The following is a 13,865-nucleotide window of genomic DNA, read 5'->3' as shown; positions in this document are numbered from 1 at the left end:
TCACATCTAATTATTTATTTTTAGGATTAGGATTATTACATTTATTTACATCCCAGCTTTTTCAAAACAGTTTACGGTTAAAGCAGAAACAGCTAAAAACATTGGGGGAGGGGCAATTTTTAAAAATAAAACTTTAATAACACACAAACACAGTACTTTTTAAAACATACAGATTGTTACTACTGAAAACTTCACAGCCCCAGCACTTTCCTTAAAAACAGTCAGGTTCCAAAACCCTGTTGGAACAAGAAAGTCTTCACTTGTTGGCGGAAGGACAGCAAGGCTGGGGCCAGTCTGGCTTCTCCAGGGAGGGAGACCCAGAGTCTGGGAGCAGCCACCAAGAAGGCCCTCCAAAAAGGTGGTGGGACTGAGAAGACTCCCCCCAAAAAACTCAGGGCCCAGGCAGGTTTGCATGAGGGAATAGGGCCTTTCAGACAGCTTGGGCCTAAGCCACGTAGGGCTTTATAGGTCCATAACCACCATTTTGAATTGTGCTCAAAAACAGGTTAATAGTCAGTGGGGTTGTTCCAGCAAGGGAATCATCTGTTTCCTATAACCTGCCCCCATCTCGCTGCAGCTCTTTGAGCCAGTTGAAGTTTCTGAGCACTTTTCAGAGGCAGCCTCACATAACTGGCCGTCCATCTCACTTCACTAGCTCAGACATCCATGTAGGAAGGTGAATACTTTCAAAAATTGCGTTAAGCAATTGCACTGTAGGCAACCAGGAAAACCCACAGTATACAGCAGATTTTCTTTCTTACACCTCAAGCACAGGGTGTTTCTTCAGGCAAAAGGGGACACTTCCACTTGAAGAAAACACAAGAGGATTACATGGCATCCTATATTTACAAAGTCCCAATAATACAGCACTTAGTCACTTAACATTCCCAGCTTGCAAAACTATCGTTTAGCTGAAATGACAGAAGCTCATTTGGAGGCGGCCTAAGATCGTGGTTAGTAAACCGGCGTTAAGCCACAGTTCCTTGCTTTGGACATTAGTGTCTGCTGCGTCGACAACACCACTCTAAGGGATGAACAGTCATGGTCAGGCTCTGTAATGTGGATGATAAGGGTATCCAGAGATTTTGAGTACATGTGAAATGAGCTTTCCGAAAGATCTCCTTCCTTGAGAGGGGAAATGCGCAAGCCTGGAACGCTCGTGAAACAGCAACACAATAAAGCCAAGCAAAAACTTATGCCGCAATATGATTTAAATTTGTTTGGGCCATCAGGGGCATGGCAAATTGTTCCATGGAGCCCACAGCCCTCCAGCTGGCCACCCCTGACCTCTGGAATGCTCCCAGGATGAGGCCTTTGAAAATGGCTACAGGAAAGATTTACTCTCAGCCTCCCTGGCTAGAGCTCCTTCTTGATGCCACAGCTGGATTCTCGGAGCGAGAGGCCAATCCGTCTTCCGGCACGGTCATTACTCACCCCAGCTCTGCAGAGCCCTGAGTGGCCACCTTCATGCTTACCTGCCAAGGATTTTGCTGACACAACCGTGACTGACCCGCAGCTGTCGGGAGATGTCACAGGGCCTCACGCCCTGGTGTGCCAGGTCTACAATGCGCTGCCTCACCACCTCTGGCAAGGGCCGGCCATTCACAAATGCCCCGCCCAACTGGTTCAGTCCTCCGTGTCCTGTTAAGACACAAACCCAGTCCCCAGAGGGATGGGGAGAGCTGGTCTCAGTGCTGTTGCCACTGCTGTTATTTTTGCTAACAAAAGGTTCTAGGTCATGGGTAGGCAAACTAAGGCCCGGGGGCCGGATCCGGCCCAATCGCCTTCTAAATCCGACCCGCGGACGATGCGGGAATCAGCGTGTTTTTACATGAGTAGAATGTGTGCTTTTACAGTGGTATCTCAGGTTACATACGCTTCAGGTTACAGACTCCGCTAACCCAGAAATAGTACCTCGGGTTAAGAACTTTGCTTCAGGATAAGAACAGAAATCGTGCTCCGGCAGCGCGGCAGCAGCAGGAGGCCCCATTAGCTAAAGTGGTGCTTCAGGTTAAGAACAGTTTCAGGTTAAGAACGGACCTCTGGAACGAATTAAGTACTTAACCTGAGGTACCACTGTATTTCAAATGCATCTCTGGGTTATTTGTGGGGCACAGGAATTTGTTCATTTCCCCCCAAAAAATATAGTCTGGCCCCCCACAAGGTCTGAGGGGTGGTGGACTGGCCCCCTGCTGAAAAAATTTGCTGACCCCTGTTCTAAGATGGATTGTGGGGCTCTGTTAATTGGAGGATGAAGGGTTTCTATTCCTCTTCTTGGGGTACTTTACTCCACCACCACCCCAATAGTTTTGGATGGCGAAGAGGGTGCTGAGTAATTTCCCAGCCTTGGGGGGGAAAAGAATAGGAAAGTTAGATGCCACCTAGAGTTGCCATTGTTTGGGGACGGGCTACAGGTAGAGGACAAAGGCACCCACCTTTTGTGGGACAGAGGTTTGTGTGTGGGATTGCATGATTGCTAGACAATTGCAAACAGGCTCTATGGCCCCCAGAGTTTCAGAACCTGTACTGAGGGGACTCTATGATGTCTGACTGGGGCAATCAGTCATAATAGTTACAGCCCACTCAGATAAGCGGAGTATAAGTATAACAACAACAACAACAACAACAACAACAACAACAACAACAACAATAATTATACAACCAAACCTGGTGACAGGAACACACAATGGGTTAATCCAGTGCATTTTTTTCTATAAAAATAGGTGTCAATACTCACCATGAAGTGTTACACTTTTTATACACACACACACACACACACACACACACACACTTATACCCTGCCCATCTGGCTGGGTTTTCCCAGCCACTCTGAGCAGCTTCCAACAAAAGATTAAAAATACACGAATCCCTATCTCTTCCTTCCTGTCACAACACACTCTTTTTTTCCTACCTGCAATGGGGAAAGATGTTTCTTTGCTCTCCTCCAGAGAAGAATATCCATTTTGAACTGGACCATGGATATTTGTAACATTAGTGAAGACTTGACGTTTTCATCCCCAAAAAAGTTTTTTATTTGAGTTTCCACTGAAAGGTGGCTGCATTTTAATGTTTCAATGTTGTATGTTAATATTGTTTATTAAGTTGTATTTCGATCAATTTTTTTATATCGGGTGTTAGCCGCCCTGAGCCCGGTCTTGGCTGGGGATGGCAGGGTATAAATAAAATTTATTATTATTTATTATTATTATAGTGCAGGAAATCTAACCCCATGCCCCCCCAACGCCACAGCTCTAGTTCAAATGCCTGTCCCTCAAAGTTTCAATTACCTGTTGGGGAGAATAACAGCTCGGAGCTGGATTAGGGGCCATGATGCAGGAGCAAATAGTTAAGAAACCCCTATTCTTGTGTCTGTCTGGTCTGGGGCTCAGAAGTAAGTTTGGTTCCAGTCCCAGACTGTTATGTACTGAGTTGAATAGGATCCAGAATGCAGCCATCTGATTGGTCCTAGAACAATGCAGCAGTCTGATTGGTCCGCAGGAGCCACCCAATCCATCTCCAGGTGGAAGTGAATCCGCAACCTGATTGGCCTACAGGAGAATCCCCGAATTAGCCAATCACGTGGGGCCCATTGTGTAAATAATGTATATAAAGCAGACATTTTGGGGAAACTTTCATTCCTCACTACTATGAGCTGAATAAAGAGCATGAAATCCACACTCGACTCCGAGTATATTTCACAGACCTTTCATCTTGCATGTAGTCTGACTCTCAGCATCCAAGGATGATTGACAGGCTCAACTTCTGAATGTCACTCTGCTGGGGATGAACTGCCAGGAGACTTGAGAAAATCGTACAGATGTTCCCAAAAGTGGAGTGGGGAGGTGAATGAGCCTGTTCCCGGAGTTGACTGTGATGCCAGCAGGGCAGTGCATATCCCTCCCCCCCCTCCAGCCTGCCTCCCGACCCTCTCTTCTGCCATTGCTGCTGCCAGCCACAGTGTGCTGGTCCCGTGGGTTACCCAAGAGACAAGGTCCAAGTCCGGCCTATGGTCAAAGGTGCAATGTGGAGGCAGTCCGTAGTAGCTGAAGCTGGGTGCAGGGCAGGGAGCCGGGTGAAGTCAAGAACAGGCTTGCAAGCAGGGAGCCAGGGCGGGTGAGGAGCTCAGGCAGGAAAGCAGGACAGGGTTCAGGCAGGAACTAGCAACCAACAATGCTGCTCCCACATCTTGGGACTGGGTCTGGCTGGCTTTTATATGCCCCGAGGCATAGGGCGGCCCCGGTCCACAGGTGACTCCCCTCTCCTGGCCTGGAGGCGAGCACTCCTCCTGTGGGAACTTAGTTCCCTCCGCCTCTCTGCCCTGAGCCTCTGCAGCTCAGGAGAGGGTGGCGGGTTACTGGACCCAGAGGCAACCTCAGCTTCCCCTGATGGGGCTGAGAGTGGAGCACCTGCAGGCAATGGGTCCTCCATCACCTCAGGAGCCAGAGCAGACTCAGCTGATGCCTGCACCTGAGGACCCAGCACAGGTGAGGACCCTTCAGGCTCATGCCCCAGCCCCGGCTCAGCTGGTTCTGGAGGCGGGGAATCCTGTGCAGGCTGGGATCCCTCAGGTTCAGCACCCAAGTCCGAATCCCAGGCCATCACACCCAGTCCAACAGGTTGTTCTCCCGACCATTTTTGTTTTCCTTGAATCATAATGAGCAGTGGCATCACCAGGCTTGTGTTTCGCAGGTACAGCTAGTCCTAGTCAAGACGTTTAACATTCTTGACCTCTGGCCGCTCAGTTCCCTTCCCCGCTCCCAGGGAACACGGCCAAGAGTTAAAACTGACGCATCAGAGGCACAGCTTAGATTCCAGGCAAATGCAGCCGCCTCTGGCAGGAGGACATGACCTGCCTACAAGGCCAGTTCCAAGAATCACACAGAGAGCACGGAAGCCTGCGATCCTGCCCACCCCACCAACATAGAATGCACAAACATGTTGTTGTTTAGTCATTTAGTCGTGTCCAACTCTTCGCGACCCCCTGGACCAGAGCACGCCAGGCACTCCTGTCTTCCACTGCCACCCGCAGTTTGGTCAAACTCATGCTGGTAGCTTCGAGAACACTGTCCAACCATCTCGTCCTCTGTCGTCCCCTTCTCCTTGCGCCCTCAATCTTTCCCAACATCAGGGTCTTTTCCAGGGAGTCTTCTCTTCTCATGAGGTGGCCAAAGTATTGGAGCCTCAGCTTCAGGATCTGTCCTTCCAGTGAGCACTCAGGGCTGATTTCCTTCAGAATGGAGAGGTTTGATCTTCTTGCAGTCCATGGGACTCTCAAGAGTCTCCTCCAGCACCAGAATTCAAAAGCATCAATTCTTTGGTGATCAGCCTTCTTTATGGTCCAGCTCTCACTTCCGTACATAGGGTTGCCATATTTCAAAATTGGTTCTTTCTTCTTTTAAGGAAACTACCAAAATTGTTCTGCTTTTCTGGGGAAACCTGTCCCCAAAATAATGTTTTTTTCCAGCTGTTTCCACTGCTTTTTCCGTTGCATTGACATACATCCAGGTTTTCCCTTACATTTTGCTAATTCAGCAGAATTTTGCCCCACCCCCATGCCATTTTTACACCTGAAAATCAGGACTTGTCAGGAATTTTCCTGACCTATGGTAAGCAGGAAGCAATAGAGTTCAGCTCTTCCTCCCTTCCTCCTTCCCTCTCCCTCGCTTCCTGGTAGCTAAACTTATTTCTGTCCAGTAACACTCCCAACTGCTCTATTCTAAAAGAGAACGTGGACAAGCAACAAGATTGAAACTAGATATACAAAATGCCCTCCTTGCCAGAGTGGCTGCATTCAGCGTGCTGGCTCTTCCTGCAGGCCATTCCCCTCCCCAGTTTCCATGATTTATTTTCTAACTAGGTGAAGGTAAAGGGACCCCTGACCATTAGGTCCGGTCATGACCGACTCTGGGTTTGCGGTGCTCATCTCGCTTTATTGGCCAAGTGAGCTGGTGTACAGCTTCCGGTTCATGTGGCCAGCATGACTAAGCCACTTCTGGCGAACCAGAGCAGCACACGGAAATGCCGTTTACCTTCCTGCCGAAGTGGTACCTATTTATTTACTTGCACTTTGAGGTGCTTTCGAACTGCTAGATTGGCAGGAGCAGGGACTGAGCAACGGGAGCTCACCCCATTGCAGGGATTCAAACTGCTGACCTACTGATCGGCAAGCCCAAGAGGCTCAGTGGGGGTTACTGAGCACTGGGCTGCAGGGGTTGGGGGAAGGCACCCCCTTAATTTTTGAAAAAGTTTTTCTGTACTTCTCCAAAACTCAGGTATCCCCTGAACATGCCCAGTATTTCCCTTCTGTTTATTTATGGCTGCATTTTGCCTCCATTTATGTTGGAACGAACTCCTGATTTCACAATACTATAGTGAAAAGAGTGATTTTTTTAAAAACCCTGTACAGGCAGTGTGTTAGCCTTAGACACCTTCTCACTTGAATCTAAGTAGCAAACTAAAATCTCTTCCCACTTCCTTCTTCTCCGGGGATATACCTGTGCATTTTTATTTTATTTTTTGGGTGTGTGGGGCTGCTTTCCATCCCTGTATCAGCCGGTTGTTAACTACTGTACTGGGGTTAAGCCTCTGCTATGGACTGCAAGGCTTCCTCAGATATTTGATCAGTGCATTCACATCATACCAAGAGTTCAAGATTCTCTGAAGTCCTGCCCCACATATTATCATTCCAATGGGGTGACCTAAGTAGGGCAATATGGTAAACCAAAAAAACTGAAAACCTCAGATGTTGGAATGCAATATTTCTCATAAAAAGGTAAAGGTAAAGGTACCCCTGACCATTTAGGTCCAGTTGTGACCAACTCTGGGGTTGCAGCGCTCATCTCGCTCTATAGGCCGAGGGAGCCAGAGTACAGCATGACTAAGCCACTTCTGGTGAACCAGAGCAGTGCACGGAAATACCGTTTACCTTCCCACCAGAGCGGTACCTATTTATCTACTTGCACTTTGAGGTGCTTTCGAACTGCTAGGTTGGCAGGAGCAGGGACTGAAAAACGGGAGCTCACCCCGTTGTGGGGATTCAAACTGCCGACCTTCTGATTGACAATTCCTAGGCTCTGTGGTTTAACCCCGCAGCGCCACCCGTGTCCCTTTTAATATTTCTCATATGGTAGTTTTATTTTTATTTTTTAGTGATCCTCAAATGGAGCTTGTGTGATTACTGACATGAGCCAATAGGTTTCCTTGATACCTGCTCCTTGATACAGTACCTATTTTAAGCCTATTTTAAGTCGTGGGGAAATGTAACATCTCCACAACAGACGTTTTGCCAGGAGGAAGGAGGTCTGGATCCTCTGAAAAAAAGGAGTAACCGCCTCATTGCACAAAGGAAGCGTTGCCTGCAGAGGGTCCTGAACCCAGCCCAGCAGGGGTAACACACAGACGCTGCCAATGAGACTCTTTTTCTCACTGAAGCACCATTGTCCAAGTGCTTTTGGGCTTTGCTTAGAGCTACAGGTAATTTCTCAAGCCTGAGCGGCAAAACTGCAAAAAGCCACCTATCAGGGGTTTGAGCAGAAGGAGGACAGCGAGGAGTTAATGGGAGGATCTGCGGGTTTGGAAGCAAGAAGGAAGGAAGGAAGGTTGGGTACCATTAACAGAGAAACCCATTAGAAAGACCAAAAGGAAAAGAATCAGGAGAGCGCAATAGAGAGGCAAATCTAATATCAACTAGGGAAAAATAAATAGAGATTAGGGTGAACAAATTAGCTTTAATGGGCTCAGCACTAATACAAGAATAACGACAGAATTGCGAATGCCTCTGAGGGGAGATGGAATATGAGGCCAGAGCAATCATGCAGAGGGCAATAACAATTATGGAGGAAAGAAGGAAAGAAGGTAAAGAAAGAAAGAAAGAAAGAAAGAAAGAAAGAAAGAAAGAAAGAAAGAAAGAAAAGAGAGAGGGGGGGAAACTGTTTCCAAATGCTTTACATTTTTTGACAGGCGGGTTTTCAGCTTATTAATATGTCTCCCACTTCATAATATGTTGAACTGAAAACTCAAGAATTCTGTCCTTCTACCTAAAGAGATATCTGCCAACATCTCTTGAAAATACTTCCTGGTGCTTGTCATCACTATTTGGACCTTGGTGTGGAAGTAATGCAGTCCAAAGGGCAGACTATAGATCCCAGTTCTCTTCTTGAAAACCAAAAGGATTTGCCAATGCCGCTTCTGAAATTATTTATCTATCTGAAATGCTGCCCTAAATCATGAACCCAGGGAAGTGCATAGGGTTTGGGAGGGCATCCAGCACAACCCCTTGCTCAAAGAAATGAATCCAGAGGTAAAGGTAAAGGTAAAGGGACCCCTGACCATTAGGTCCAGTCGTGACCGACTCTGGGGTTGCGGCGCTCATCTCGCTTTATTGGCCGAGGGAGCTGGCGTACAGCTTCTGGGTCATGTGGCCAGCATGACTAAGCCACTTCTGGTGAACCAGAGCAGCACACGGAAACGCTGTTTACCTTCCCGCTGGAGTAGTACCTATTTATCTACTTGCACCGGTGTGCTTTCAAATTGCTAGGTTGGCAGGAGCAGGGACTGAGCAACAGGAGCTCACCCCGTCGCGGGGATTTGAACCGCCGACCTTCTGATCAGCAAGTCCTAGGCTCTGTGGTTTAACCCACAGCGCCACCTGCGTCCCAGGTATCCAGAGGTAGAGCCTCCCCAATAACACTCAGAAAAGGGCAAGCAAAACAGTGAAGGGGTGGAGCGACTCCCCTACGTGAAAGATTGCAGCATTTGGGACTTTTTAGCTTAGAGAAAAGGTCATTAAGTTTGGTGACATGACTGAAGTTTGTAAAATGTACTCAGTTACACAGCACATAGTTAAACTATGGAATTCCTCCCCCCCCCCCCGAAAATCCTCCAGTGATGGCCACCAACTTGGACAGCTTCAAAAGAGAATTAGACAAATTCATGGAGGAGAGAGCTATCAATGGCTACTAGTGCCCTCCAAGTCGGAGGCAGAAGTAACTCAGAATACCCTTTTCTGGAAGCTGCAGAAAGGGAGAGTCCTGGTTGTAGGTCACCCACAGACATATGTTTGGCCACAATGAGAGCAGGGTGACTGGCCTGATCCAGCAAAGGTCTTCCTATGTTCTTAATAAATGACTGCCCACCCTCTCCATGAAGAGAAAGTCCATCGCTACCCCACTTGCTTAACTGGTGTCAGGATCATTCCGCACTTGTTATCAAGAGATTGCTCCTAATGTTCAAACAAAATCTAACCTCCTGTACTCCTGTAATCTCTACTCTTGCCCTCTGGAGCAAACACCTTAAGATTAACCCTTTTTCAGCTCATGGGTCATTATCCTGCAGGGGCAACCATACCAGTGATGGGGTGGGACTTAGAGGCAAAACTGAGCAGGGGAGCAGGTGTCACTTATGCAGTAGGCTACGTGCCAGTCATGCAAAAACAGAGCTTTCTTCACACACAAACTTCTCCATCCAGACAAGCGAAAGTGCTCTGCCACTTTCCTCCAGCCAAGACTTAGGATAGCTTTGTTTGCTGCGAGTACCAAACCAAAACTTTCCTTGACCCTTACAATCAGTAGCCATACCTGACTTTCTCTCTGCACACCACTGAAATATATCTACTGTTCTCCAACAACAAAGAGGTCTGGAGAGGCACGTTTGACCCTAGGTCTAAGGCATTGGTAGGCAAACTAAGGCTCAGGGGGGCCGGATACGGCCCTATTGTCTTCTGGATCCAGCCCACCGATGGTCTGGGAATTGCTGAGTGGATCAGCATGGATCTGATTCTGATCGTTCGGGCTGTGCCATTTCATCCCCTCCCTCACACACACCATGGTGGCGCCTCCTCCCTCCCTCCTCCTGGCTTCTCCCTGCCCTGCCTAGAGGAGGAAGGGAGCTGGGCTTTGTTGGTGCCAGCCCCTCTCCAGAGCCCTTTCACGTGCAGCTCATCATCCCTCCGCCAGCCCCTGCCACTCGCAAGCCGCAGAAGCCGCAGTTGGCTGAGCACCCCTCTCGAGCGGCCGCCATTTAAAGCAGCCCCTCTCTGGAGCCCTTTTGCACGCCGCTCATCATCCCTTGTTCATTCCCCCCCCCAAAAAAAAACATAGTCCAGCCCCCCCACAAGGTCTGAGGGACAGTGGACCAGCCCCCTGCCAACCACTGATCTAAGGTTTCTGACCCCTCCTCAGTCTTCTCTTCCCTTCTCCAGGCTAAACATATAGTGTAGTGGTGCCTACCCTGTGGAACACCCTCCCATCAGATGTCAAGGAAATAAACAACTATCTGACTTTTAGAAGACATCTGAAGGCAGCCCTGGTTAGGGAAGTTTTTAATGTTTGATGTTTAATCGCTTTTTTATTATTATTAATACTCTGTTGGGAGCCACCCAGAGTGGCTGAGGAAACCCAACCAGATGGACGGAGTATAAATAATAAATTATTATTATTATTATACAATGCCTTAAATAATTATTCACAGGACTTGTTTTTTTGTGAGAAGGATGTGCAGCCAAAATCAGAAATGCATGGCTGCTGGACAGTCACAGACAGGGGACTCTATGATGTCATATCCTCTAAACTTGTGTAGCAGGAAGGGGAACTATAGAAACGAAATCTTCCTGTCACTGCACACACTTTTTCTTACCCACAATGGGATAGGATGTCTGTAAACTCTCGTCCAGAGAGCATACTCCATTTTGGACTATAACTTTTAAGGATGATTGCCTGTCTGATTTGCATCACTGATTTTCATCATTGTATGTGCTGAATCCTGCCAAGACTTTGGATGTGAGTAAATCTAACCCACAGCACCACCCGCATCCCTTACTCATCTACAAATGATCACCAAAAAAGAAGAAGACGCGGCATGGAAACCGAGGGCCCTTCCAGAGGCTGGTATTTTACTGTAGCAGATATTTTCTGCAACATGTTTTTGACGCAAGAATAGTGCATTAGTGGTGCACTTATCCCGTGTTATAAGTTGGTCTCGGTGGAAGCTGACCCAACAGGGCAAAGGAGAACAGATAACGCAGAATCACTCCACATGTTGCCATGGTCCCAATTCCCGTCTGCCCAGGCAGTCACTGTGGCCAATAGCCAGGAAGGACAGTGGGAGCTGCGGTTCAGCAACAACTGAAGGTTGTTTCACCTACTTTCTCAGTTCATAGGATCATAGAATTGCAGAGTTGGAAGGGACCGTGCGGATCGCATCCGCTTCAGCACCATGGATGGGGCTGCAAAGATCACAAAGACTGCGGCGCTTTGGGTAAAAGTAGGAGAAGCTCACCTCCCACCCCAGCCTGAGGAATTGTATTTGTGGATGCTCTTGAAAGTAGCAGCAGTGGGGACTCGAGGACGGATCTTGCACTTGGTGGGGTCTGTGCATCTACAGGATGAACACGACAGAATTGTGTGGGCTTTGTTGTTCCCTCCCCCCAACCCCCCCAAAAATATATATATTTTGGAATGCTTCTCTTCACCACGTCAGCACCCCCCGGGGTACGTGATTTCCCCTGATTGCTCGTTGCACTAGCCTAGCCCAGCGGAACTGGAAAAAGTTCACTTTCAAAGCAGCGCCCGCGGTATCCCTGGGCTGGCGAGGGTCAGCACCTTTCAGGTTTTCAGCCAGCTCCTGCACACCGGCACTTGGAAGGGAAGGCTGCCGTTTCCTACTAATCAAATAGCTAATAGCAGTGTTAATTAATTTCTTCCTGGAATGAGGTTTCTTAAGTCAGCGAGCCAATTGAGAAGGATTCGGGCATGGAATGGCTCCCAAACGGGAAATGCGCAGCAAAATCCTCCAGCTGCAACCGAATTCCATCTAGACGCAAAATTGCATGAAGGACATTCGAAGGCTCGTCTGGAAGCGCCCAGCACCTCGCAGCGCCAGGTAAGAATTTGGCCTCGCCGGCCTCTCAAGCTGCGAGCTGGGGGTCCCGGAGTTCTTTCTCATCGTCTTCGTCCCAGCATGTTGCTTTCTCTGCTCTGACACCGCGCGAAATGCAGCAAATTCCGCGGGGTCTCAGAAGATCCGGAAACAGCAGAGAGGAAAAGAAGTTTGATCAAGCCCGATCGCTTCTCACTTGGTTTTTGCTCCTGGTGACGGACTTCCAGATCAGATTTCCTCGGCCCGACTGCCCAAGATCCCAACCAACATAACTGATCACAAGACGTAGCACATGCACACCATTTGAATAGCAGTACCCATCAACTTGGGGGGCGGCGCGGCGACACCCACAAATATTTTATTGGGAGGGAGAAGGAACCTCAGCCCCTAGGAGTTGGTTCTTATTGCACCCGTCGCCCGCCAGCTGGCTTCAAGCAAGCCATTTCCATGGAGCAGCAGTCGGGGGGCAAACAGCTGGCGCCGCAAAACCGGGGTGTCCGCCTGGAGAAAACTGGGCATCGCAGGGAAAATAAGGGCGGCCTCGCTTGCCTGCACAGCCAAAGCCAACGTCCCGGCCCCGTTGCCCTCTGGGCTGGAAACCAGCGGGTCATCCTGCACGTGTGTACCGTACCCGCCTCCCAGGAGCTGCTAGGTCTTACGCGCCCTCCACTGTATCTCCCGGTGGAGCTCCGGTTCCGTTCTCTGTTCCATCGAGCACTGTTGTTGTTGTTTAGTCGTGTCCGACTCTTCGTGACCCCCTGGACCAGAGCACGCCAGGCACTCCTGTCTTCCACTGCCTCCCGCAGTTTGGTCAAACTCATGCTGGTAGCTTCGAGAACACTGTCCAACCATCTCATCCTCTGTCGTCCCCTTCTCCTTGTGCCCTCCATCGTTCCCAACATCAGGGTCTTTTCCAGGGAGTCTTCTCTTCTCATGAGGTGGCCAAAGTCTTGGAGTCTCAGCTTCAGGATCTGTCCTTCCAGTGAGCACTCAGGGCTGATTTCCTTCAGAATGGAGAGGTTTGATCTTTTTGCAGTCCATGGGACTCTCAAGAGTCTCCTCCGGCACCATAATTCAAAAGCATCAATTCTTCGGCGATCAGCCTTCTTTATGGTCCAGCTCTCACTTCTATACATCACTACTGGGAAAACCATAGCTTTAACTATACGGACCTTTGTTGGCAAGGTGATGTCTCTACGAGCACAGTAGCCGCGCCTGTTGCTCTTTGACAAGTTTCACTCACATTCCCTCTTCGCCAGTTTTATAAATAAACAAATAAATAAAGGCAGTGGATTTGGCGCCACGGACTTCCGAGGGCATTTGCTCCCTCCTTATTCCAACATGGGATGGAATCAAGACGTGTTCAGAAAAGCAAATTCGCTCCAGCGCGCCGGTCATCACCAGACAGGAGTGCCAACCTTGGCCCCGCGACCGTCGGTGCCTGGGACCATGGGTGCCCTGGCACCGAAATCTGTGCGTGCCCGGTCCCTTCATGGAGAATTTTGTGGGTGCTCGGGCACCCAGGGCCCCACGAAGTTGGCACCTATGTCACCAAAGGTTCTGGAAAAGCCGAATCTTGTCAGAACCCGAAAGGCGGCAGACAGGAGCCTGAAGGTGGTCGCTGTCGAGGCAAGAGGGCGACGCAGCCTCCCCATTTTATGTCGGCTCTTTTATTTATTTTGTCATTAAACCATTTTGGGTGCAGAGGTTGCCTCAGAGGAAGATGGAAACACACCGGGCACCTTTTCATTCAAGCTGCTTGCACGACGAGACCAATCCAAAATAAAAGGGTTGCGCCTCGCTCCCAGTCCCACCAGCGCCTTCCCGCCCCTTGGACCTGGGAGCGGCCAGCCCAGCTAAAGACCCGAGCCCCGGGGACGGATCCGTCTCCTCTGCAAGGGGGTTGCCGAGGTCTTGAAGAGATGTTAGGGTTGTCCGGATGCCGCAGCGAGAATCTTGTACAAATGCCCCGTTTGCGCCTGGGGCAGAAG

At 49.2% G+C, this 13,865-nt stretch overlaps 1 protein-coding gene across 6 annotated transcripts in view; it reads right to left on the bottom strand.

Moving 5' to 3' along the window:
• PAX8 (paired box 8) overlaps positions 1–13,865 on the bottom strand; it is a 36,414-nt gene that overhangs the window by 19,476 nt on the left and 3,073 nt on the right. For all 6 annotated transcript variants that reach the window (XM_079987551.1, XM_079987555.1, XM_079987554.1 and 3 more), the window contains exon 3: positions 1,476–1,641. In XM_079987551.1, coding sequence (XP_079843677.1) covers positions 1,476–1,641 — 166 coding nt within the window. The remainder of the gene's footprint in view (positions 1–1,475; positions 1,642–13,865) is intronic.

The sequence above is a fragment of the Podarcis cretensis genome, assembly GCF_951804945.1.
Source record: "Podarcis cretensis genome assembly, chromosome: 8".
Taxonomy (NCBI): Eukaryota; Metazoa; Chordata; class Lepidosauria; order Squamata; family Lacertidae; genus Podarcis; species Podarcis cretensis.
This window is presented reverse-complemented; position numbering and strand designations above follow the sequence as displayed.